The 26726-nt window shown below is 37.4% G+C and overlaps 1 protein-coding gene across 2 annotated transcripts; it reads left to right on the forward strand.

The window, feature by feature from the left end:
- Positions 1–68: 68 nt before the first annotated feature.
- LOC117584729 lies at positions 69–24954 on the forward strand. 2 transcript variants are annotated; one of them, XM_034273799.1, is made up of 9 exons: positions 69–272; positions 15739–15990; positions 16066–17034; positions 19678–19786; positions 20880–21040; positions 21111–21218; positions 21300–21491; positions 21572–21704; positions 24493–24954. In XM_034273799.1, exons 1-9 carry the CDS (start codon positions 200–202, stop codon positions 24518–24520), a joined length of 2025 nt encoding a protein of 674 aa, XP_034129690.1. In that variant the 5' UTR covers positions 69–199; the 3' UTR covers positions 24521–24954. The 2 variants fall into 2 exon arrangements, with proteins under 2 accessions (XP_034129690.1, XP_034129691.1); XM_034273800.1 differs by lacking the exon at positions 24493–24954 and adding an exon at positions 23836–24011 and having other exon boundaries at positions 70–272.
- The last annotated feature ends 1772 nt before the right edge of the window (positions 24955–26726 follow it).

The following is a 26726-nucleotide window of genomic DNA, read 5'->3' on the forward strand; positions in this document are numbered from 1 at the left end:
TAATTAAAAAAGAAAATAAGTAATTTCACAAAAAAATAATAATCAATGCAAATGACAAAGAAATAACGAATAAAAAAAAATCCACAACAACAACACCCACACCAACAACTACAACAACAGTAGCAGCAGCAATTACAGCAACAACAAACACCAAGAAAATTCAACAACAAACAACAACCACAACGGATCAATACCAAAGATGGAGGCAAAATTCTTGGCTAGCGCTTTTTCATTCCTCTCGATATTTTTAGCGATTTATGCTCAATCACTTGGTAAGTACGACAACAACAACAATGGAAAACATACATACCCTTCCCCCTACCGTTGTAACCTATAAGTTGACCCTCTCAGAACCCCTACCTTTAGAAAACCCCTTAAAAGAAAAACATGGAAAATGTAGCTGTAATACCCCCCAGAAATTGCAAAACACAACACACAAGAGAACCCAAAACAAAACACAAGAAAAAAAAGAAAGCCAACAAGAGAAATAAATAAAAGCAGATTGTATGCGGTTATACCATATACGTAAACGTATATGTATAAGACACCCCCTTACCAGGCCCTGCCCCAACACCCTTTACGCCCCCTAATTGAGGGAGAGGTTGGCCCTTGCTACAGCCCCTTTCTCTACTCGTTCTCCCCCTTCTGAGTCTTTATTTTTTACCACCTAACCTAACACTCTATACAATAACAGAAAACGTACATTATCGAAATTAGTGATGGACAGGCGCTAGTTGCGTGACACGAATCGATTATTAATCGAAGGAATTTAAATAAAGATAAGGCGGCGATTTGAGAAGGGAGTTTTTACTTATTATTTATTTGTATTTTTAAGGTACTAAAAAACCTGCAAAAAAAAAGAGAGAGAGAGCTTGTGGTAGACTCAATCGAAGTGCGTTATAATTGAAAAAACATACTTGGGTACATCTCTAAGTAGAACCCACTCCATAAAAATATTGATTCATGTCTACCAGGGGCGAATTTTGGAGACTTTGGGCAGGCAGGCCTTACCAAATTGTTTGACTTTAAATAATTAAAACCTTACAATTTTATTTTTTGTCACTAAATTGAGGAAAGACTTGAAGGGAAAAAATGGTGCCTTTTATTCGGAAAATAATTTGTCCTTTGTTACCCCAGGGCCTTTGAACCCCCAGATCCGGCCCTGATGTTCACGATTTGATGATGGGTCCAAAAAGTCATTGAACCGTATTGATTAACTTGAGCAGTGCCTCGCTCTTGCAGTGATATCAATTAAATAATGAATGATAATATAACTTAAAATAAGTTAATAAATCGAATTATTTCTTTGGGAATAGAATCGGATTGTTCATAAATAATTTAAAGTATGGGTATAAATTGAGTTAATGCTCAAATGTTTGAATACTTTTTAAAGACACGGACCCACCTTTAGAAGAGAAGAGAACATAGTAGATGTACACTCACACAATTTTCCTTCAGCTTGGCTTTATGTTTTTCTCTTTTCATATTGTTAGCTCTCCCACCTTCTCTTCCCCACGTTCAACGACTGTTGTCCGAGGTCTCTTCTACCAATCTCTACACTCTTTTTGGCCCTTGGTCAAGCAAAAGGACGGAAGGGGCTGATTGGTGCTTCTTCGATATATTTTCGTTGTTGCCTTTTATAGTTTATATTGTTGGACTTGCAACCATTCCTCCACATTATATAGTTTTTCCATTTTTCTCATTCTCTCTCTTGCCCTTGTTCATTTGATTTTCAATTTTCCACACAATTGGTAAAGGAAAATGAAAGAAAAAGGAAAGAACAGAAGAGCAGTAGCAGCAGAAAAGACTAGTCTAAGGAGGAGAAGAACCCAGTATCAAGTTCATTTTGTTTTAAATTTTTGTTTAGCTTCTAGGCAATTTTACATGAGGTCCAATAATGGCTTTTAGCCCCCGGCCGATTTGTTTATATTAACTTCTCTATACCGAACCGATCGGAACCGAAACGAAACGATTTACCCCGCCGATACGACACGCCCGTCCATCGGGACTGCATTTTGTTTACATTCAGTTTTGGAATGGATCTTCCTCTACCTCGTACCTCGCTCCCAGCTCGGAGTCTATTCTATAATGCCACTGGGGCTCTATTCCCGACCATCTATTTATTATTCTATGCATACTATCCATTTACCTTAGCCATGCTATTTTATTCCATCTACATATATCTATATCTATGTCTATACGTACTGTCTGTCTTTCTGACCAAAAACCTACGTATGTTCATGAATTTTGATTTTCTTTCTTTTTTGTTTCCTTTTTTCGTGTACATTATTTAGCCCGTATGCCCCATGCCCCGTATGCAGCTATTTTCACATTCAAGGTGTATTAATTGAGTTTTTTTTTTGTGTTGCTTGTTTTTTTCTTTCTATCATATTCATGCTTTTATTCACATTTGATTGAGGGTATCCAAGATATGTACATATAGTATCTTCCAAATAAGAAACGTCAGGAATAAATAATTATATAAGTTTCTATGAATATTTATGTATCTTTATTTGGTTTTGTCTGATGAAGATTCATTGAATCAATCAATCATTCATGTAATTTACCCTTGGTGGTGTAGATCGAATATCAGTACTATTGAAAGCACATCAAACGTTTCGGGATTAATGTATCGATGTATTTTTCGCTTAAATAGTATTTATTTAACTGGTACACTGTCCTTTGCCTTCTACCTCATCAATATTATGACTAAACATTCGTTATTTTCGCACAATTATTCTCAATGATTTCTGAAATTCTTTGCGTAAATATACAATTTACAATGGGTTTGAAATAAAAAAGATATCCCACGAAATACATTAAAAAAATCATAGACCAGAGGGAGCTCTAATCTCCAAGCAAGATCGAAGAAGATAGAAGAAACATACGCGTGTGGGAGGGTACATTCATATGTTTGCACCTTATGAATCACTTTTGAAATGTTTGGGTTCGTGTCTGTGCAGGTAATGCCAATATAAAGTTCAGGCCAAAGCTACTTCAAAGCCAATTGTTCGGAAAGAACTGAGAAAAAACCACGTGTTGTCCAGGTGTTTATGTTGCCGAACGCGAAATGGTGCGCAGAGTCCAAAAATAATGTTGCTTCCAATTTCACAGTCCCTCTGGTTCGGTATGGTCTGTTTTTCTCTTGTCACATGTATTGTTTGAGTGTTGTCTCACTGAGCAGGTGAAATTTTTGCGATGGGCAAGTGTTTTTACAACTGGTACTCAAAGATAATAAGCGTGTTGTAGCAGCAGACAGTGAACATTTTGGGAAAGGAAAAAAATAAATATTTAATATATAAAGTATATTAATTAGGTCAAGGATATGATCACCAATTTTATAATTAAAATTAAATAAAAAATTATAATGTGTTTCAATGGAAATATTTCCAGAATGAACAAAAATCAAATTAAAGTCCACACTGTCGATGAGCACTGGAGCAATGCAGATCATGTTTCGATATACATATGTAGATTTTTATGTTAAAATATGTAGATATAGCTAATTACATATGAAGACCAGGCATCTTAGTGTCGCTACACGTTTGCCGCAACTCCAAATGTCACGAATGTTTTTTGTTGTTTCTCTTCTGTTCTCTGCCCTTGTTTGTTACTGTGTGTGGTATGGTGTGTACGTTCGGCTAACCAGTTTCATTTTGGCATGTTTATTTAATGACATTTTCATTACATTAATAAATGTCAAATATTTAAATTTTGGCTCACCCAAAAGAGAGCCAAAAAGAGGACAAGACGACAGGACGCGAAGCCAACGCAAACAAAATGCAAAGTAAAGTAAAGCGAAACCTGTGCTGTCGACACACTGTGGGACAAAGGCAGTTGGAAAAACGTGCTAAAGTAATTGTGTGTGTGTTCGTGTGGTAGCGGGTTCCGTCAAGTTGTATGATATGCGGCTGTATGTTTGTACATATCTTTACACCTGTACTGGGAGTACTCTTCAGGGCTAGCTCAATTCGTAGTAGTTTCATGTTTCTACATCGTGCATCACAAAACTCGAACCTGAGAGTCTCAGAAATAAAGTTCAAGGTAATCCTATAACGCCATTGAGAGGTGTTTTCCTTTCTGTTTGGATATGTTCCGGAGTCTTACACAAATTAAAAAAAATTAAAGAAGGACCCCAAGATTGCAGATGTCTGCTATAGACAGCTACATACAAATGTAGATTTGAACAATCCTTGATCTCAATTCCATATTACAGAGCAGCAGAGGAACCTTCACATAAGTTATTATCTTCAGAATTCCATTCTGTTTAAATGAACAAATACTTCTGACGGACATTTGTCTAGGCATACAATAAATCACCTCAACACACCCACCCACTAACTCAAGGGGATTACGTTTTAACTCCTTGAACTGTGTGCAGCTAAACTATAATTCAAAGTTGTTCTTGGTTGGAGAGATCACAGATTTTCCAATGGTTTGTTGTTGCATTTGGGTACAAAAACACATTATACATTGAAAACACAGAGATGTTCCTCCCCAGTTTGTCTTGGGGTGTCTGTCTGCATTTTGCATTGAATCTGAGAGATGATTTCTGTGTGTGAAATGTGGGGGGGATGGATGTTGTGTGTTTTGTGGTGTCTTTTCTGTGCCCGCCTCTCTCGTTTTGCGAGAAAACATTATTTTTATTAAGACAATAAACATGAAATGTAATTTCCCTTTCAATGTCGTCGTTGCATGGCGTTGGCGCTTGAGTTCTCTGTTTGATATGGGGTTTGGGGTACGGTTCAGGTTGGTTTTTATTCCTGAGAGAGGAGAGAGGAGGATGGACAGAGAGAAAGGCGTCGTCATATTGAATGAAAGAAAGGCTTCTGCTGCTGCTGCTACTGCTACTGCCTCTGCCGCTGCCAGTTTCATTTTTCTATAGTGTGGGGGAGGCGGGGCGTGGCATTGGCTTCCTTCTCCTTCGCGCCCTCCCGTTCTGATTGCACATTGTCTGGGGCCATTGCGATTCCAGCCGCAGCAGCAACAACACAACTCTTTGGTATTTTTTTATCTATCTCGCTCTCTCTCTCTCTCCCTCCCCTTTCAATTCCTGCGGCACATTTTGTTCTACTGTCCTTCTCTCATCTTCTCTTGTTATTCTTGTTGTTCTGCTTCTTCAATATAGAGGTTGCCTTGTGTTTTCGGTACGTACCAGATAATGGTTGGTTTAAACAGGGCCGTACGTACACCTGGGGTCAAAATGTTACAGTTTATGTACACATTTCAAAATGCACTCTGAACATTTGTACTACCACGATATGTACTAAACCAATTAAAATAACACCATCCATGACTGTCTAGAGAAATAAACCTTTCTTAATAACAAAGAAAACTGTGAATTTTAGCGACGTTGAACACGATTCTGAACACGTTTCTCGGTAAAATTGAATTGCCATTGAAATCTTTGGGATTTTCAGTTAAAAATTCGACAAAATCGACAAATCTTTCGCTTTGATTTGTAGATACATTTTGGGTGTATTGGTACATAAATCTTTATAGTTTTTCTATAACCACAACCAGTTTTTCTATTCATTTAGTTCGAGTCACGGAAAATGCATCAAATGTCCATATAAAAACTGCACTAAATTGTGACCCACAAACGGTTTTAGACACTAAATTTGGCACTAAAAGTTGTAGTATTGCACATTACAGCATTAATTTATAAAACATGTTGAGTGTAGACTAAGAGCAATTATTACAGCTACATTTGGTCAAGTTTCTTAGTTAGAGAATCTATCTATGAAGAGAGTCTAGGACTGGGTTTTTTGTTGTAAAATATACCTATGTATATATTTTTATATTTGCTTTGGACCAACATATTGTTTATATGCTCATATAAAACTTTATAAGTGTTTATGGTACTATTCTATTAACCGCCACTGTAAGAAGTCTGTGAATATGCGTTTGTGCACCTTTTACTGCGGTTGCATTGCCATTCCCATTTCATTCCATGCTAATTTACTGTACTCGGAATGAGTGGGAGGCGGGAGTGGGCAGGAAGGAGGCAGCAAGACAGCAAGAGCAAGAAGAACACAAATAAAAATATGGTATAGTACAGAAGGCATTTCAAAGCAAAAACAAAGTTGTATTTTAACGCTTTTATCTAGAATTTATCCGCACTGTTTCCCCTCCATTGCTACTCTGTTATTAGCGGGAACCTGATAAAAACCAACCACAGAGAGAGTTCACACATTCTAAAGACCATACGAGTAGATCTGTACGGTTGGTTGTCTCTTTATAGGTGCTTTTGAATATTTGCTTTGCCTTTGTTATACTGCAAAAGCATTTAATTTAAAAATAAATATAAATAAATATACTGGTGTTGTTGCTGTTTCTCTTAGAACAATAAAAATATACACACTCGTACATTTTACGTACTGTCTACATTTACATACAAACATACATATTTATTTTTATTGCTCTTGATGTCACTCTCTCGCACTCTCTTCTTTGCGGACGCACTCACACTGCGGGCAAAGAAGAGAGTGCTTCTTTCCGGGCGCTTTCTTCTCCTGGCTCCCTCTCTCTGAGGCTTCATCTCTCTTCTAGTTTCGCATCTCTCTTTGAATGTTTAATGTGAGTGTGTGTGTCATCTACGAGCGTGAAATGTCAAGTTGTCTCTTTCTGGTTGTTTATTTTTGTTTTTATTGTACCCTTAGCAGGGGGTATTACTATTTTGAAACATCCAAAATGGGTTCTTGATTCATGGAATACACAGGGGATATATCTCGCTACTAATCTTTAGCTTTTGTCTGTGCTTACAGATATTCTGTTTGCGTTTTGCATTCGGCGACAATCGTCTGGTGCCCACTGTGCAGTCAATGGCATTTATAAGTATCTATCTGTATAGTGTATTTATATTTTTGTTGTTGTATTTTTTTAAATGTCTGCCTGTCTGCCAGAAAGAAGCACTCCCACAGTTTTTGTGTGTGTTTGGCTTTTCATCGACAGCAAATGGCAGCAACAAAAAGCCATGCCAAAAAAGTCGCCAACGTCACCAAGTAAATGCCAGCCTGTTTCTCTGCCTCTGCCACTGTCTCCCCTCGGTATGCCATCGTCTGTTAACCCTTTGCTGGTTGGCCAAATCAATCAGCAGGCCAGCAGACCCCATGCGGCCCGTGGCCCCTGGCCAGACCAGAGACCCGGAGTGTTCTCTCATTTTACATTGCCTTGGTTCGTTTTGCTCAAATATTTTCATTCTGTCTGTCTGGGCAATGTTGTCGCCGTGCAGAAAGACCAGAGGAATTTTTCCATTGTGTCCGGAGGGGACGCAAATGTTAGGAAAATGTACGGATAGGCGAAATGCAGCAGGTACGGTCATGTGAATCTAAGACTTTTGCTACGATACTCGAACTTCGAAATTGTAGCTATCCATGGAACACGAATCCACCATCTGTTTGTTCAACTTATTAAGAAAATATCTGATTTTGGCCTACTCCTCGGCTTGCTATCCGTAGGACCCAGCTTCAACTTTTGCGAGGATACATCAAAAATATCCCAAAAATCAAAAATATTCTAAAGATCGTGAGCTTTTCTTTCTCTTAAACGCCTTTCATTCACTTCTATTTGATATATTGTAATATAATTCTTGGTTTTATTATTATATTACTGGTGTGCGGTGTTGGTGCCTGCCTTTGTTTTATGATTTCATATCGGTATTACGGTTCATACATATAAAAAACATTATTGATAAGTCGAATGCAAAGAGAGCCGAGAGCTGAGTTGTCTTATCGCTTCGTTTTTTTGTTGGAATTCGATACGGTTTGTGGACTCCAAGCAACAATTAAATAATGTCGTTTCAAAGTTCGAAAGTACAGATACAGTATACACACAGTGATGACTCAATATAGAGATCCGTTCGAGGACAAATTCCTAGTGAACTGCGTTAATTTTCGAAAAGAATTGAACACGAATCCATTATCAATCAACAGTAGCTTCCACATGGGCAGCATTCACTGTAGAAGTGTGTATTTTTTACAAGTACAATAAATACATAAATAAATTGGCAACCGCTGCACATACACATAGGCACGAGCTTTCCTTTTTCTTTGCATCAATTTGCGTTACGTTTCCAATTGTGCCAAAGCCAATAATAATTGACATAAATGGCGCAGACAGGGGATCCATCCCATAGAGGGGGAGATGGAATTGAAAGCAGGGCACAACCACATAAATGGAGAAATATTCAACAAAACCGCTGACACAGCCCCACAAATTTATTGATCAATTCTGACGGCTTCTCTCTGACGTACACGAAACACAATGATCGGTCAGGCACACAGTGGCTGATAAACTGTAGCCAAATCTGACAATTCCCTCCATTCTGACAAAGTTTGTAAGTATTCAGATCTGTTCTCATTATGCAATAAATTTCGTTTGTTCGTGCAATTTCTATATTCTATATTCAATCTGAGAGGCAGTTTCATCCTTTCATGTTAATCATTTGTCATTTATGTTTCTTTTAATTGTGTTCACTTGGTTTTTATATTATTTCTTGCTAGAAACTATGTTTTACGTTGCTCGTTTGACTCTCATTTACTTGAAAGCTGTTTTATTGACATTCCACTGACGTTTTATCATTCAAGAAAGCCGCTCGACTGGCTTTTTGCCACGCACTTGAAATGCAACTGCTTAAACTAAATTTTCCTAACACAAATCCCCAATTAGCTCTCTCAACAGTCATAATGGGAAATTTCACATCTAGAACGAGGTTCTATTCAGTTCCATCTATTGTGTTTCAGTGTGTTAACCGTTCCGGGTTTATTTTATTATTTTCTTTTCCATGGCCATTAGAAAACGGCCACTAGAGATTTTGAAATTAAATTTAGACCATGTTTATTTCGTTTAATTAGACACAACAACTGCAAGCAAATAAAATATTTATGTACCGACACAAGGCAAAAGGCAGGCACAGCCATAGACAAGTAGTACTATTCTATACAGCTATTCTATTCTGTTATTTCTACATAGTACTTGAAAACATTAAACAAGTGTTTTGTTAATATTTTTTGTTTGCTTTAAATACTTCAAATATGCATTGGTTTGGTACGAAATAAACGAAACGAAAGAAACAATTAAGAAGGCTAAACGTGAGCATTCAATTGGCTTTGGCACTTTGAAAACTTCATAAGCTCCAAATCGTAAAAACCTTTTAAAAGTCAATTATGAAAAATAGCCTAAATAAATAAAACAAAAAATTAAAATACAAAAGCATAAAGGTACTAAAAAGTAAATTAAGGAAGAATATTATGAAATATTTTCTAGTTTGTCCCACTTGTTTGACTTCTACAGCAATACAAAATGCAGCAGCATTTAAAATAAAATTAAAATAAAACAATCAATTGAATGATTTATCCAAAGTTAGAAAGAATTTCTTCCACGAATAAAAGATACCCTTACATATGTGCTCCACACAGAAAATTCTACAGCAACAAACAAAATAAAGTGATAAATAAATGGAAGCACAAAGAGCAGAAAATGTTAAGTACAAAATCAATTTTTCAAGTTCTGTTGCTACTCGTATGCCAACCATTTAATCCCATGTATCATCCATCTGTCTTGCTGTATCCCATTAAGGGTATTCCAGAATAAGCTGCTGTCACGTTTCGATGAATCATTAACTATCGATAGGTGCTGCGGGGCAGGCGGCATCGGCATCCCTGCCCCCAATTTAGTTGCTGTAAAAGTTTACTGTAACTGTTGTTGCTGCTGCTGCTATTTCCAGCTAGTTTCTTCCTTCCGCTGTCATCGCGTTTTGCCGCTACGCCTTCTTCCTGTGCGGCAACGGTGTCGGCGGACATGTTTATTTGTTTTGAGGTTAAACTGCACAAGTTTGTCAGAGAGATATGGGTATAGTGCTGCAAATGGTATTGGCAGTGTGTAGTGGGGATGCTGCCGAGGACACACACATGTGTGCACTATCATCGCACGGGTAGTTCAGAACAGAGCAACCAGCCCAGACCAGAGCGCGCCTCGTCATTTTCACATTCATTTTGGTTGCCTTTTGCTAATTTTAAAATAGACGAAACAATTTTTTATTTCAATTTACACCAACCCATACAGACACAAAATACAGCCAAACACGCAAGATCAGACGTACCAGACATGACTGAAAAAACAAACGTTTGGTAGCCGAAGATTTGTATACCCTTGCTAAAGTGATCTAGTGATCTGTTTTGACTTATTTTGGTTGTGTTTTACAAATAGTAAAACAATAAACAAAAAACATTAAAATCAATGAAAAGACAGGTAAAAGCAATTTACACTTTAAAAGCCTAGAAGGAGCCATAAATGTCGGTTTTGCCGGAAAGTATTGGTACATCCATATGTATATTTGTATGCATCATTGGCAGTGTCGCTTGGAGGTGCAATCTCTATAAAACAACTATTTAAAATCATAGTACCTTCTCCTGCCAACTGAAAATATATGTACATACATATGTACATATACATATATGTATGCATTAACATTTATGTACATATACCCGTACAAAAGCACAGACACGCGAGACACATGACTCGATGCCATCTCGCTCTGACGTCTCTTCTTCCGCTCTAGCAATCTGCTTTAGCCCCGTTCCTACCCCTGGGTGACCCTGCCTTTGTTCTGTTTGCGTTTCCTCGCGTAACTCAGGCTGCGTATTTAAATATTTATTTATAAATCTCGGGCTTTGATTATGATAAGGATGATAATGATAATCACAATAATGGATAGTTGGCGCATTTTAAAAATGTGACACATTGCCGCCCGCCCAATGAGTACCTATCAACTTGCTGGTGTTTGTTGTTGCTCTTATTTAAATTACTTTGTTTTGTTGGCATTCGGTAAATGTAGGTATGTACGAGTATGTGTTAATGTACCCGTATCTGTGTGTGTGTTTGCTTTCGTTGTTTGTCAAGTTTAGCGCTTCTTTGCATCTAATTGCCATTTCTCATGCAATTTACTTAATGAACTCTCTTTGTTTTTTTTGCTTTTGTTTCGTGCGTTTGGCCCGGCGTTCACTGACCCATCGACTCCGCTCGATACAATTCCATTCGATGCCTTCGATCCGGTCTGTCGATCGTTTGTTGTCTTCCAATTGAATCAATCAGTCAGTCACTTGAGCAAGCACATATTGAACATTTCTCAAAAAGAATTATTTCTACATATTGTGTAATTAGACAATTCCGTATCCGTTCAGTGCGGTGTAGGTAAAACATGAGATATATCATTTTTTAATTGCTTTGTTTATCCTATCTTATAATAAGTCAATTAAAGCTTAGTAAATAATTGTCGAAAGAAAAACAGAAAGGTTTCGAACGTTATTTTTTCAGATTTATATCTGTTTTGGAAAGATTTAATCATTCATATTTTTGCTTTGTCAAATATCCATGGAAGTTTTTGCAATCAGCATGACAAACAATAATTTAATTATTTATTGATTAGATATAATGAAGTACGAGTATCTGTGTATAACTACACTTTCCGTTTATATTTTCCACAAAGCGGTGGCAAAAATATAGTATTATCAGCATAAAAACAAAACAAATAGTAAAGAAATGTCATGGTTAAACAGCGTATTTGTAGCCCACTTTTGAGAGTGTACAAAAATCAAGTATACGGCTCTGAATTAACCACTTCAAATGGGTTGAAAATTTTCTTTCGGACATTTTTTAAATGATCATTGGTTTAATATTAATCGAAAAATAACAAAAATATTAAATATTAATTTCAAATATTAAATATGAAGTATTCGACCCGTTAGGCCCCGCTTTACCCTTTTTCTAATTGTCCATTACGAATCGGGGCAAAACTTTCGGAAGAAACTTTTGAAATCTGATTCCAATAAAGTTTGGAACATGATTTGTGCGGTTTTTCCAAAGAGTTTGCGCAGGCTGTTGCTGCCTCTTCAGTTCCTGTTCAACTGTGCTTTTTCACGTGCGCAGGGGAATACTTAATACAATCATACCAATACACAGATACACACCTACAAAAAACTCACAGTGCACACAGAGGTACACTCAACAATTTTAGCTTGATGTTAATTAAATTTTTTATTTTCGTTTTGAGATATATCCAGACTGTTTTTCACCCTCGCGTTGCCCCCTTTTAACGTTTGTTCATGTGTTGTACAATGTATAGTTCGCGCACTTTGGCGTTCGTTTTCGCGGCTTTTAGCAAATTCTCTGTGTTCATTTTTTTTAAATTGCTTTTGCCCACAGAAGCAACAGCAAAACAGCACTTTAAAGCAGATCAAAACGGCAACCGCAGAAATACTCTTCAAGCTCTAAGTAATTCTCTTTTACAGTATTCGCTTTTGCGTGTCGAGTTTGAATGTGTATACCGTCATGTGAGATGGTAGTAGTTGCGAAGAAAGAAGTGCTTAATTAGTTACAACTTTTTTGGAAATAGAGGAAAGAAGGAAAATGTTTTTCCAAGAACACTTGGCCATGTATAACTGTAGTTCCATCTGCCCGTGCATACCCTTCCACACAACTATATGCATAGTACCAGGTCTATGCACAAAGACACTTTCTAAGACATGCAAGTGCATGTACCTACAATTGTGGGCATGCCAATTTGTACGCACATAACGAAGCGGCTGGCACAGGCACATGCATACCAATACGGACAGAGACAGAGACAAATACCTATAACAATATGTCACAATTTGTGGGGATGGAGAGTGCCGAGCAGCTAGAGGTCTATAGACTACAGCCAGCCCCATAAATTTGATTAAATAAAGTTATAGTTTTTGCGCTTTTTGACGGTGCTTTCTTCCTTTTCTCTCTCTCTCTCTCTCTCTCTCTCTCTCTCTCTCTCTCTATCTCTATCTGTTCTTATGTGCAATCTGAGTGTCTGCAGCCTATGTGTCGTGCTGCTCGGTCTCTTGTGTTCTCTGGCTCGCCCCGCATTCATTCGCTCTGTTCGTTTTCTATTTGGCACAAGGAATGCGACAAAAACTATGTTAGATGAACAAGCAATAAACCATAAATTTCTTGTCAGCCTACAAGAACAAATAAAAAAGCACAACAACAACAACACACACACAAGCGGTTAAACGTTTAGGGCTTGCCTCTTGGACGGAAGAATCTGTAATCTGAGAGAGTAGAAGGGCCGAAAAGGCAAAGCGAAAACGAAAGAAGAGGCAAGGAAATACTAAGGTGTGTTTTATGCTTTGCCTAGGGCTGCCCAAAGTGTATAAATGTTTAGTATGTTCTTCACTTTTGGTAAAGTTTTGCTTAACGTTGCTGTAAACTACTGTGCCCACTGTACTTTTTGGGAAATACATACAAATTACTGCATCTTTTTAGGTAATAGTTGAGCATTTTATCTTTTTGAACGTAAGCTTAAAGAGACAGTTACAATTTGGACCATGTCGGAAGCCTTGGCACCTGTACGTGAGCCTGTCTGTGTGTGTGCGTGACAGTGTTGTATAAATTTGTAATATTTCTCAGCTGTGGCCCCGTTGTCGTCCGTCTACCGGCTTGCAATATGCTTCCCTTGGCTGACATTTCTCCCCTGAAGACTCTCTTCGCCGTCTCGTTTGCTCTGTAATGTTGGTGTGTGTGTGTGTTTGTGTGTGTGTGTGTGAGTGCTGTCCAAAGTGACAAAAGCATTTTCGGCGAGCATTGGGTGGCTAAATGCGAGATGGGTGCTTTCACTTGGCGGGGTAAATGCGGCACCGCGACTAGCGCATGTAACATTTATGGCATACCCTTGCTCAAAGAGTATTATGATTATTGTCTCGACTTTTGCAATCGTTTGAAGTAAACTGAAATCTGGAAAATTTATATCTATAAAACTTAACCAAAATGTATATTTTCTACAAGTGGAATTTTGTAGGGTATCAAAAGTATCAAACCCCTGGAGACCTGCACAATAAATTGTTGCTGTAGTTGCTTTCTGCAGATGTGTCTGGGTGTGTGTTTGTGAGTGCGGAAAAATCTACATTTCTTTGCGCTTAATTTTTCCACAGACAGAACAAAAGGCGTGTAGGCCAGGCAGGCTGGCTGGCAGACAGGCAGGGAGAAAGAAAAAGGCAGGAAAATGTCAGCAGATGGCGAAAAGAGACGTAAACATACTCGTAATTTAAATACAGTTATGTACAGTACGAGTGTATGCAAAGGCTGACTGACTGACTGACTGACGGATGTGTGTGTGGGCCTGAACGAAAGTGGGGAAAACGGAGGAACGGAGAAACGTGCGTTGACATGTTGGCGCGATAAGGATAAAGAAATTGTCCGTTTGGATGACTCGTTTAATCAGCAGATAAGATTGTGTGTTTATACTTTACGCGTTTTGTAATACATCCGCGCTAACACAACATCCGCTCTCTTTATATACTACAATTACAAAAATATTTATGGATATTTTAGTCCCTTTGTTATCAAAACATACAGTCGCACTCGACGATAACAATTCTGATGCCGAGCCGTGTTGCCAACAAAATCCAACAAGTTAATGGCACAAGGTTGCATCATGGCCAGGTCTTGGGGGTGGTAACGGGCGGGTTTATGCAGTTCAAACCGGTGCCATCATTGACGTCATTGTTGAGGGAGGGTTCTTGGCTTGGCTGACGATGCATTTCATACCAGACAGCCATTGACGTCATCGTTACGGTTATCTATGTAGAAAAACTTTTGATCAAAAGAAGAAATTGACATCTGTAGCGTCAGGGTGTAACCTAAACATGTTTTGAAACGTTATTGTTGATTTATTTCCTGCAAATGGTACAGACTGATGGATAAGTCCCTGAAAAAATGATGACTTTTGATGTCTTAGGGGAGAAAAATAATTAGAATCCATCCAACAGCATAAAGTTTATCCAAATTCAATTCGTTTCTATAATATTGCTATTATGTTTTGACAAACAAAGAGCGAACCTTCAGATGTACATTTCTCATATATATTTAAATGTGGAACAGCCATGACTCGACTACTAATCTATCTCTCCAGTTTCCAGACACAAAGCTTTCCCACTCTCTTTCTCTGTTTCAAAAGTTGTCTCTCAACTCTCTAAAACAACTCAAAATTGATTCTCCTCTCTACCACAACACAACAATTAAAATCTCTCTTTCTACCTGTCCCCCTTTCCCACCAAAAATATCGATTAAGTTTCGGTAAATCACTCAGAGTGTAGTCCAACCAATGCCCATTTATCGATACATAAATTAATGTTAATTTCCAGTATTTGAGAAAAAAAATTTTCTCGGTTATAATTCTATTTAAGATTTATTTATTTTTGTTTCGTTAGGTTTTTGTGTGTTTTTTCCTATGAAAATATGTACATGTGTAAGTGTGTGTTTTATTAGCCCCCCCCCCCCACAGCATAAGAATTTCGATCAAATAAATTCCACAACATTGATTGATATATACATTGTACTACATATATATTTTGCAACTTGGCGCTGAAATCAAATAATCGCTTGAAACTACAGGATCAACCAGCAATTAATTCCAACCATAAAAACAAAAGAAACCAATAGAAAGAAAAACCACCTAAATATAAGCCCACCATTAATCGTTAGCATACAGCTACTATCTGATTATATAGATTATATATGTATTCAATTATCTTTTAGATTTATTTTTGGGTTTCCACTTTTTTTTTTTATTTATTCTTATGGTTTTCTAAGTTTGGATCGAGTCAAATACTTGTAACCGATCTTGTCACTGATCTCTGTGTAATATTTCATCCGTGACCCCCCCCTTTAAAAATGCTGCTGCTGATTGTTTTCCCCATATTGGAGTAGCCAATGACCTTCTGGTGGACACCAGCGATGAGGGTGGAGCCTCCGCCAGCTCCGCGGAGTTGTTTGAGGTGACGCCAGCCATCTACTACGGCGATTCGAATGTGAATCTGGGCGAACCCTTCTCGATAACCTGCATCATACCGATCACGGAGAAGATCCATTGGCTCAAGAACGGGGAGCCCATAACGCGTCACAATCTGCGGCATGGACGGGACGAGCATGCCTACACTTTGGCGGAGAGCGCCATCGAGGGTGAGTATCTCCTAGCTCCGGGGGCGGAAATGCGGATACCGGTCTGACCCTGAACTTTCTTCGACCGACTTGAAGGTGAGAAGCACAAGATCGAGGCGCATCTGAGTGTGCGGCATGCACTGAAGGTGCACGAGGGACGGTACCAGTGCAATCATCGACATGGCAGCTACCACATGCTGCATGTACGCGGTGCAGCATCGCCCGGAGGTGGCGAGGCCACAGAGTCTGGCTATCAGACCATTGACGAACTGACGCCAAATTCGGCGGATGATATCTTCACAAGAACGTGGCTGGAGCAGCAGCAAACGGGAGTAGCAGTGACGCCCACTCATCATCAGCAGCAGCCGGAGCAGCATCAGCATCCGTACCAGCACAAGCAGCACAAGACGCATCCGTTCTATGGGAATACCAGCAGCGGCAGCTCACGGGGGGATCTGTACGCCCCAGGCCCGCCGCCCACTAGTCGGTACAACGATCTGACCACACTGCCCTGGCATCCATCCTCGACTGCGACGGGTGTCCATGGTCTGGGCAGTGGCGGCATTCATCGTGTGTATTCGGCCACGCCGCCCGATTTCCCGCCACCACGCCTTAACATGATGGAGCACACTGTGGCACCGCCAGAGCCACCCACCATTCTGTACAATCAGACGCTGCCGCATCATCGACAGCATCAGCCAATCACAGCTATTGCCACTGCCACGGCCACCGATTCGAGTGCCGGCTCCTACGGTTCCCCCTCATCCACGCTCCTGTCCACGGCGCACCATCACTCGCACCACCAGCAGCAGCTGCAGCAGCAGGCGCAGCATACGTTGAATGCCTTCCAGCTCCCGCTGCCGCCGCCAGTGCCGTATCCAGCTCAGAGTCCAGCAGCTCCGGTTCCAGTTCCAGCTCAAAATGAGAGATATCAGACATATGCGCCGCACTTTGTGCCACCAGCGGTGGGGGGCGGTGCAGCAACAGTAGCAACAACAGCAACAATCGCTTCGATGGGTGGTCAAATGAGGCAACAGCCCAAGACGGTCTTGCCTGTTAAATTGGGTGAGCCACACTCGCACACAACACTCACATAAACACACACACACACTAATACTCATTAAAAGTTGAACTTGTAATTTGTCCACATTTGTTGTTGTTGTTCGTTTGTTGTTATTTGGCTTTGCTCTCTCGCAAATCGTAAAAGAGTACGTCATACGCTGCAAAAACAAAAACGCTGCGTCGTCATTACCACAGTCAGTCTCTCACTCTCTTTGTATTTGTCACATTTTAAAAACTGCATTGACATCAGCTTACATGCAAGGTGTATTTATATTTGAGGTAGATCCAGGCACAGCCATAGCAGCGCGCCCACTGACACAGTCTCACCTCACATAAATAAACCTTGAGCTCATCAGCTTACGCATCGCTGCATATCTCCCACTCACCACTGCAATCACTCTCTCGCTCTCTCATTCGTTCGTTCTATCCCTCTTCTGTTACCCTCCCTCCATTGCATTAACCGCTAGTCTAATTTTTCGGTGTTGTTGGTTTTTATTAATCTGTTAATCGCTCGCCTAGCTGCTAGCTCGTTCGCTCTTGTTCTCCCTCTCGCTCTCTTTCTCTGTGGTTCACCCTGTTTGCTCTCCGGCTCCCACACACAAAACAACATCCACACCCACACATATGGTAACACCTTTAAGTTTAAGCTCCAGTTGATGTGTGTGTTTGCTTGAACCTTTTTCAACAATTGTTTTCTTTTTGTTTTTGCCAAATCGTCTTCTTCTTTTTGACTTTATTTCTTATCGCCTGAGTAGCTGTATCTCTCTCTCTCTCTCTCTATCTTTGTGTGTTTATACCCTTTCAGCAGAAATAAGTTTGTAACATAGGAAAGAAACCTTTTTCGCACTCCAACTGTAAAATATATTTTCATGTATTTTTGATACAGCCATGTTTGCCGTTCCGTCTGTCTGTTTTAAATACACTAGACTCTTTCTTATATATTTATGTTATAAATTCGGATCCCCAAAACATAGAAACACTTTTATTAAGAAGCTATGGCTTCATTTGTTTTTACATAACTGACTCAAAGTTGATTAATATCTTATTACCATAAAAGTCATATTATAGTGCAAATTATACAAATATAATTCCTTCAATTATATGTAAATTGTATGTAAATTACATATGTATGTAGCTAGGGTGTCAAAAGCTTCGACCTCCAAAGCCAAATTTATTTTGTCTTTGCTTTCTTCCTTTTTCTTTCATTATTTTCTTCTATATCTTTTTGTCCTTGTGCTTTAGTTGTTTACTTTGGTTGAACACACAGTTGGCAGGTGCACCAGCGTCGATTTCGATTTCGGTTTCAATTTGATTGGCAGCCCCCACTTTACAATGACGCATCATTTTACAATTGGCAACGTTTTGTGATTGGCCTTGGCTAGCTTATTTTTTACCGCCGATAAGAAAACTTAACAACCGATACAAAAAATACGAAATGTCGAAAGCAGTACGAGTAATGACACTTGGTTGAAACTTTTACTTGAAGGACATAGTAAGCTGCTTTCAATGTTGTGCTTATACTTCTATTTTGGTCTACAGCTTCAAAGAATAAGATGCTGCTTGTTTAATTAATCAATCTACTATTTGTAAAAGATAAATCTTTTACCTCTCTGCTGCTTTTCATTCTTGTAAATTGCTTTTCAATACAGCGGTTTCCTATCAGCTATCAGATAATTTTACTGGTTCTCAGACTATTACTCAGCTTTCTCGATAATTTATATTTAATCTACTTCCAGACAGCTTGAAAATATTATAATAAGCTAATTTTCAGTCAACAAACTTGTTAGAATTTCAACTAAATGTCATACACTTTTTTCATGTTGTTTCTATTGCTACTATTGATACCAACTCATTTTGTAGCTTAATCGTATATCGTATATCGATAAAATTATAAATCAATCAACTTTTGCTCTACTATTTTACATTGCAGCTAACTTTACCAATAAAAAAATTAATTAAAACGATACATAAAAAATAACGAAAAAACACCACAAGCAAATCAATCAATCAACATAAACGTAAATAATCGATAAAATAATCTCTCAATTCTCATCTGCAGCGTAAAAGTCAAATTTATTTGATTTCAGACCAAGTTTCAAAATAGTATCAATAAATATATACCTTTTCATATACTCGTACCATATGTTAAACAGAGAACCAAATAAATTCGATTTACACCCAAAAAATGTATGCTCTTTTATTTTATTTGATTACTTAGTTTTAGTTAAATAAATATATAATTTCTACATTTTTTTTGCCATCTCTCCCTAGTCTATTGTTTAGTCTTAGTGAATTGTGAATTAAGTTGCTAATTTTGTATTATTTCCATAAGCAAATATTTAGTAAAAATAAAACAACCAGAAACCTCCAGCTCTCATCTCTCAGAACCAACCTCAGAAATATCTTAACACCCAAAAAAAAAAAAAAAAACAGCCAGCTCCACCTCTCATACTTTAAGCTCGTTCCTCGATTTATTCCTATATATATATTATACATACAACAAAATATTATTAATAATATAAAATTCTTCATGTAATCGTTTTTCTTGTATTAGAATGCATTTAACTTTACGACGACGATGCCTTATAAACATGAAACTAATTTGTTTCTTTTATGTTTGTTCTATTTCTTGACCTTCTACCATAGATACGTTGGTGCCAAATTACGACAATGTCGAGCATCGAATGAAATTTTATGATATTAGAGGACCGCTGGTGCTCTCCTGCAAAACCGAATCAACAGACCCGCTTATATGGTAAGTCATCAAAAAATATAATTTACCACTACCCCCCAAAAAATGCCAGCGAAGGGATGGTACTGGCAGTGGAGGATGGAGAAGAGACTATGTCCCACATAGTTAGTAGTTATAAGAGCAATCATTTTTATACGGCACAGCTAAGCACTTTTGCTTAATTATGTTGGCCTGACTGACTAACTGACTCTTCTGGGCTGACTGCCTCACTGCCTGACTTGACTGACATAACCTGGTAACAACGTTCCGTTCCATTCCGTTCTGTCTGTGTGGTTGAGTGGTGGTTGAGGTTCGCTCTGCAGTGGAGGGAGGGCCCTAGGGGTGTGGTGCCTGTAAAGTGCCTTCCTGTCTGTGACTGTGACTGGTGGTTGGGGCTCTGGCTCTGGTGTAATGGTAATGACACTTTTGTTCATTCCAGAACCCCTTGTCTGGGGGCCAGGGCCAAAAACTTTGCGTGTGCCGCCTCGCTGCGGAATTAGTCTTTGAATAATTGGCAAAAAAACAGCACCAAGTTCCTCCTCAAGAAGGTTATTTCGCGCTCTATCCGATAACTATAGAATTCATTTAAATAAATGAGTTTTTTTGTTCTCAACAAAGAGGATAGTGTAGGAGAACTATTTAACAAACTTTTAAGGGGAAATAAAATAAAAAATCGCATAGTAAAAGCTCTTAGGTTTTTGCACTACAAATGGTTCCTTTGGGAATATCGCTTAAGATAGAAATGGTTGAGATTGTAATTATACACATTTTGGGAGGTCTAGGTAGATTTTCACTCTTGGGAACTTGCTGTCCGTAAAATGTCGACTTCTACGTACATAAAAAAATGTTGAAACCCACTTATGGGCGTGAATTAAATGGATCATCAATGTGAATTTTATTTACACAACAAATGTTTTGTTTCTGGGCATTTTTTGTTGATGCGCAGGGCTGGGGTCGGTTGATGAAAACCCAAACTAGGAAGCACAGGGAACAATTGAATGGACCGACTACAAATGGGAAAGAGCTACCCGTTCACTGTTCCCCAACAGTTCACATTATTCATATTCATATCCATATCTTATTTAAAAATAATTCCTGATTCCATTTCCCTTTATAGGAAAAAGAACCACACCAACGTGATGAACGTAGATGTGCTGAAGGGTCGCTTTAAGTTAATCAATGACGAGAAGAAGTTCATCATCGATAGAGCGGAAGCGCACGATGATGGCCTCTACAGTTGTGAGGTCAATGGGGAGTCCAGGGATATCAATGCTGTTGGTGAGTAGAACGATAGTCCCCCACAAATAAGACCAAACACTAACCAAACAATGAATATTGTAACCTGCAGCTCGCGTTGTTGTACGAGTGCCTTCAAATACAGCCGTTGTGGAGGGTGAAAAAATGTCAGTTACCTGCTCTGTCTTGGGTACTGCACCGCAATTGTCATGGACTTTTGGTAAGAAATTTTTGTTGGTTTTACTTCAATGATCTTTACGGAGAGTTTATTTGTATATTCTTTTTTTTTTTTGTGTGGCAGGCAATGTAACGCTAAAAAACAATACAGATCGCTTTGTACTGAAAGCTGAGAACAATATTGAGAACGCCATTCTGACAATGGACAATGTTACTTTGGATGATAGAGGCGAGTACAAATGCATTGGACGCAATGCGGCCAATGATTATGGAAACAGCACTGTTGCCAGCGACTTTACAACTGTGCGTGTTAAGGGTAAGTCAATATATCGTTTTATAAATAGATTTTGTTACCCAAAATGAATCTTTATTAAATTGTCACTGTTAATTTTGTAGGCAAATTTGCCGCCTTGTGGCCTTTCCTGGGCATCTGCGCTGAGGTGCTTATTCTCTGCTTGATCATTCTCATCTATGAGAAGCGACGCAACAAGAGTGAACTGGAGGAGAGTGATACTGATCCCCAAGAACAGTAAGTTTGCCAAATATCCAATCCGCCAATACAACAGCCACAACAGCCAACACCAACACACAAAAAACAACAACAAACAAAAGCAGACAACATCAACAACAAGAAACAACTGTCAAACCACAACAAAAAAAAGAACACCAAATATTATTAAACACAAACAAAACAAAATGCAGCAGAAAAGGGAAACAGAAAAGTTGAAATTTTTTTAGATATACTATAAATACTGCAAATTAAAGACGTTGAAGCTGCAGTCAATGCAGAACAGACAAAAAACATAACACCTTGAAATTACGGAGACACAGAAGCAACGTACTTATATAAATACATAATGACGGACGGGGACAGAGACAGAGACAGACCAACTGACAAACATATGGCACGGACACGGACACAGCGGCAGCAGCTACAACAATTAGTGAAATTTTCTTAGTTAACAATTTTTTTAATAACTACAAAAAACATTTAAAATGAAAAGTGAATGAAGAATAATTAAAGTTAACAAAAGAAGTTTAGATATGGAACTATGTATATGGATGGCATAATCTTTGCTAATTTTTTGTATTATACGATGGAAAAGTGAAAAGAGAAGAGAATGTGAACACAAAGCCTAAACCTAAACTGGTAGATCTTTATAATTTCTTCAATGTGTGCTAAGCGATAAGGGATATATGCCTGAGCAGCATATATTTTTTTGATGCGCCCTACAAACCTCTCTGACAAACACAAAACGGAAACGGAAACAGATTACACACACACAAACAAACAAACACAACACTCAAAACAAATACACACACCCGAAGAGATGGAAAAACAAATAAAACATATGTAGTTTTCTAGCTCTAAAATAAGATAATTACTCGTATAATTCATCATATAAATCGCCGCCGCCTTAAAGTTTTCTTTTTGCCTTTTTCCAATCGAAAAACAATTAATAATACAAAATAGTTTATATGTATGTTTTTCGCTGTGCTTGTTTCTGTTGCCCGAAAAAACACACACACACACATACCTTTTCTTCTTTTTTATATCAAAGTCCAGTCCATATTATAATGATTATTATATCGTGTAAAAGAATACAAACAAAAATGTTATCAACTTTTGTTTTTAAGTACTTATTGTTTAATTGTATACATTAAAAAAACAAAAACACACCACAAATTTCGAAATTTGGAGAGATACGAAACCAGATTTAATCGTTACTTATGTATATTATTAATGACTATATAAGCTTATTAATATCTCGGCAGTTAAACACACACACACACACTTAGCTTCACACCTTTTTGCATTGATTTTGAATAATAATTAGAATTATTTGTATATTGTACACACACACACACACAAAAGAAAAAATAAGAGTATTTTCCCTAAGCCCGAGTACACCCAGTCTCGCCTGTACCCCTCCTCCCTACCCCCGCACTTTACTAGTATGTTTAATTTCTCCTTTAGTTGTCGCCTCTGATTTTTGTTGATTTCTCGCTGTGTATACATTTTTGAATGACTCTAATTCTATTGTACGAGTATATCTAGTATCTGAACACTTGTGCTATTGTTTACCGACTATTATTACCTTATTCATTATAATTTTGTGCGTTTTGAGATTGATTTCAACTGAAATATAAAACAAACAAACAGACCAGAAAAAAATACAATTGTAAATTAAACAAAAAAAGGATTAAAAAAATAAAATAAAACAAAACAAAAAAAGAACAAAAACCAATCAATCTGCATTTTTAATTTTTTATTTATCAGTGAATAATTTTTATTTTTCCTTAGATCCTGAGTTTTTTGCACTGAAGCTTGCTGTGGGGAATACCCCTAATAATTGGATTTGTGTTACATTTTATCTGTCGGTGTATATATGTATAGTATATATTATTTTCTTAGAGATCCTGAGTTTTTTGCATTGCTTGCTCTGGAGTACATCCAAGGATTGGATTGTACTTACATATTTTTTGTTCTCTTTTGTTTTTTATTGGCTCCCTTTACGCTTGAATTGCTTTTGGTAACCACTGTGCGTGATTCGTCGTAGTCGATAATCATGGAAAGCTAATCAAACGTCTTCTCCATTCTTTTCTTATTTTTCCCATTAATATCCGTATAAATATAAACCGAAATTTCCTTTGGGTAGTTGATCAAATTCATTCTCTACTCGTAGTTTAACGAAAATTGAATTAAAAGAAAAGCTAACATAGGAGACAGCCTGCAGCTTGATTCGATCGATTAATTGGTTGACTGTACTCTGCAAATCATCATCACAACTAACCTTAAAGATCCTCGCTCCCCAATAATCAATCAAAAACCAAATACCAAAACCAAATTGCGATCAAATCACATCTTCAACCCGCCTTGACTAACCAAAATCTGATCCAAAATGTGCCCAGCGTCGTAACTAACATCAAGATCAACTACAACAACAACTCCAACAACAACAACAATCACAACAATAATTTATAATAATAGTTATGATTATAGCAATAGCAACAATAATAACAAAAACAACTGCAAGGCAACTGCAACCAGCAACCAGCAAACCAAGCTAGAAAACAAAACAAAAAGTAGCATAATGTTTGTACTAACTTGTATCAAATTCTGTATTATTTTAAATATTTTATTTTGGTGCATAGAATCTTTTATTGATTGATTGATTGATTGCCACTTTAATTCCCCACTCTCTCCTTTCTAATTTTTAATCTTTAATCCTTTTTTCAATTGAATTTCCAAGCAACCACAAACCAAACACAACGAAAACTAATTCAATCGATTTTGCAATTTGTTTCTATTGCAGGAAAAAGAAAAGGAGAAATTATGATTAAATTTCCTAAACAGAACATCATACAAAATAATAACAGACAAAACAAAAATGAAGATTTAAATATTGAGCATAAACCAATAACAGAGAGGAAAACCCCATGCATTACATAAAATTAAAATACATAAAACTAGCAAAAATGAGATAACAAATTGAAGGTTCAAGAACATACAAACATAAGTGGATAACAGTCAGTCACAAGAGCCTATACCTATGTCCCAACTCAGCCCATCTTTCATCTATCTATCTATTTCCTGTCCCCGTCCTGTAGTGTTCCCAGAAACTGCAAGAAACTTTTGTTTAGTGAAATTGTATTTTATTAAAGTATGAAAAAAATCAAACCATTAATATTAAACAAAACTAAAAAGGAAAAACTGAAATTAATATTAAAAATGGAAAGTGATAGCAGTTAAACGAACACTAAATGGAATATCTTACATAAATACAAATAATAATTTCTGGACTGTAGAAACCTAAAAGAAAACACAGGACCCCCCAACTTCACTCTATTCACTCCACACCACTCCAGACCCACTCAATCTCGCAAGTCATGCAAGAGAACGAAGAAAATAATATTGTACATAATCACAAAACTTGAATGTAAAATGGTAGAAACAAAAGGAAAGCAAAATAAGGGAATTCTACTGTGTCTACGTACCAACGGCCCTCTCTCTGTCTCTATCGCTTGCTCTCTCTCTCAGTATCCCAGCAAGGATCTTTTCTATTACTATGATTTCTTAGGTAGCTATATTTTGAGGTTAGGCTTTACTTGGGCCACGTGGCGATCGATACAGAAACAATAACAGATAAATGGCGGCGAATGGCTAGAGGAAGATCAGCCGCAGCAACAGCAGCAAAAGTAAATGGAAGAAAAATGGAACACTGTTAAATGAGAAGGCGATGTTAAAAAAAGAACTTTGTTTATTAAACTTAGTTAATATACATATATAAATGATGAACAAAATGAAGAATGAACTTTTTAAACAATTAAGTAGCGCGTTATGGGTATATTTTTAAAGGATTAATACCGGAAGTAGTTGACGGATGAAGAAGCGAGAACATTGTATATTGCATAATTTTAGAAGAACAAAAAACAAAAAAACAAATCTAAGATACATAAAGAAAGATGATGAAAAATCTGATGCGTACTGCCAAAACTTGTAAAGTTCAGTACTATTTGCTTAGCCTCATTTTTGGTAAACACTAAAAACTAGAAAAAAACCAAAATCAAAACTCTGTTAATTCATTTATGTTGTTGTTAATTTGGGTTGTTTAAATGTAATGTGAAGCATTGTGTGTAAAAACAAAATACGTGGGAAAACAACTATGTATTACCTAAAGCGGTCTTCAATTCACATCTTCAGCTCGTAATCATAAATAACATACATACATATACATACATATAATATGGAGATATAAACTCTAATATTAGTTTATGTTTCTGTATGTCCTTAATTCGTGTAATTTTTTTTTTTTTTGGGATCATTTTTCGCCGCCACCAAAGCTTTAAATATTTACATAGTAAACTGTGTTCTCAGTAAAAACCAAAAAACCACAAAATTATAAGAAAGATGAAAATTAATTAAATGAAAATTATGTTTAACGACACAAAGACATGAGGTCGGTACAAGATTTGTATAGTAAACTAAATAAAATAAATTGATTAAAACCAAACCGAGAGAAAACCCTGGAAAAAGTTCTTGTTATATGTACATATATAGTATATATAATTGCTATATAAAGCATATAAAGCACGTGTGTGTGTGGCATGTTCGATTTACTAGATTATACTATATACAAATACGATATAATAGCAGCAAAAGAAAGGAAAGAAAATGATGTGGGGTCAATAAATAGCCTAGAAAGAGGAGACTTTTTGGAAAACCGTCGATAGAAAATTCTCGTGCATAAGTTTTTTATTCATGTACAATTGTTGTACAGTTTTTGTGGCTTATTTGTGTATAACAAACTATTAGTGACAAAAGAACTACTACTACTTACTACTAAACTATCATCAAATGTTGATCTATATTTATGTATGTATGTACATTACAAACGGGAGCACTTATGATCTTATTTTCCTGCTATCCTTAAAATATTTTCATTTCAATTGGATTTTGTACTATTTCTTATTTTGACACACACACACACACACCGTATAAAGCGACATCCCTGAACAGAACCTCTTTGAACTGAAAAATGTAAACCCA

This window comes from Drosophila guanche, unplaced genomic scaffold, assembly GCF_900245975.1.
Source record: "Drosophila guanche unplaced genomic scaffold, DGUA_6, whole genome shotgun sequence".
Lineage (NCBI taxonomy): Eukaryota > Metazoa > Arthropoda > Insecta > Diptera > Drosophilidae > Drosophila > Drosophila guanche.

Bases quoted from the DNA above. Each gene is read 5' to 3' on its own strand.
- LOC117584729 (XM_034273799.1), top strand. From the start codon at position 200: ATGGAGGCAAAATTCTTGGCTAGCGCTTTTTCATTCCTCTCGATATTT. The intron at 273-15,738 runs GTAAGTACGACA...ATATTGGAGTAG, and splicing joins GATTTATGCTCAATCACTTG to CCAATGACCTTCTGGTGGAC. The intron at 19,787-20,879 runs GTAAGTCATCAA...TTCCCTTTATAG, and splicing joins TCAACAGACCCGCTTATATG to GAAAAAGAACCACACCAACG.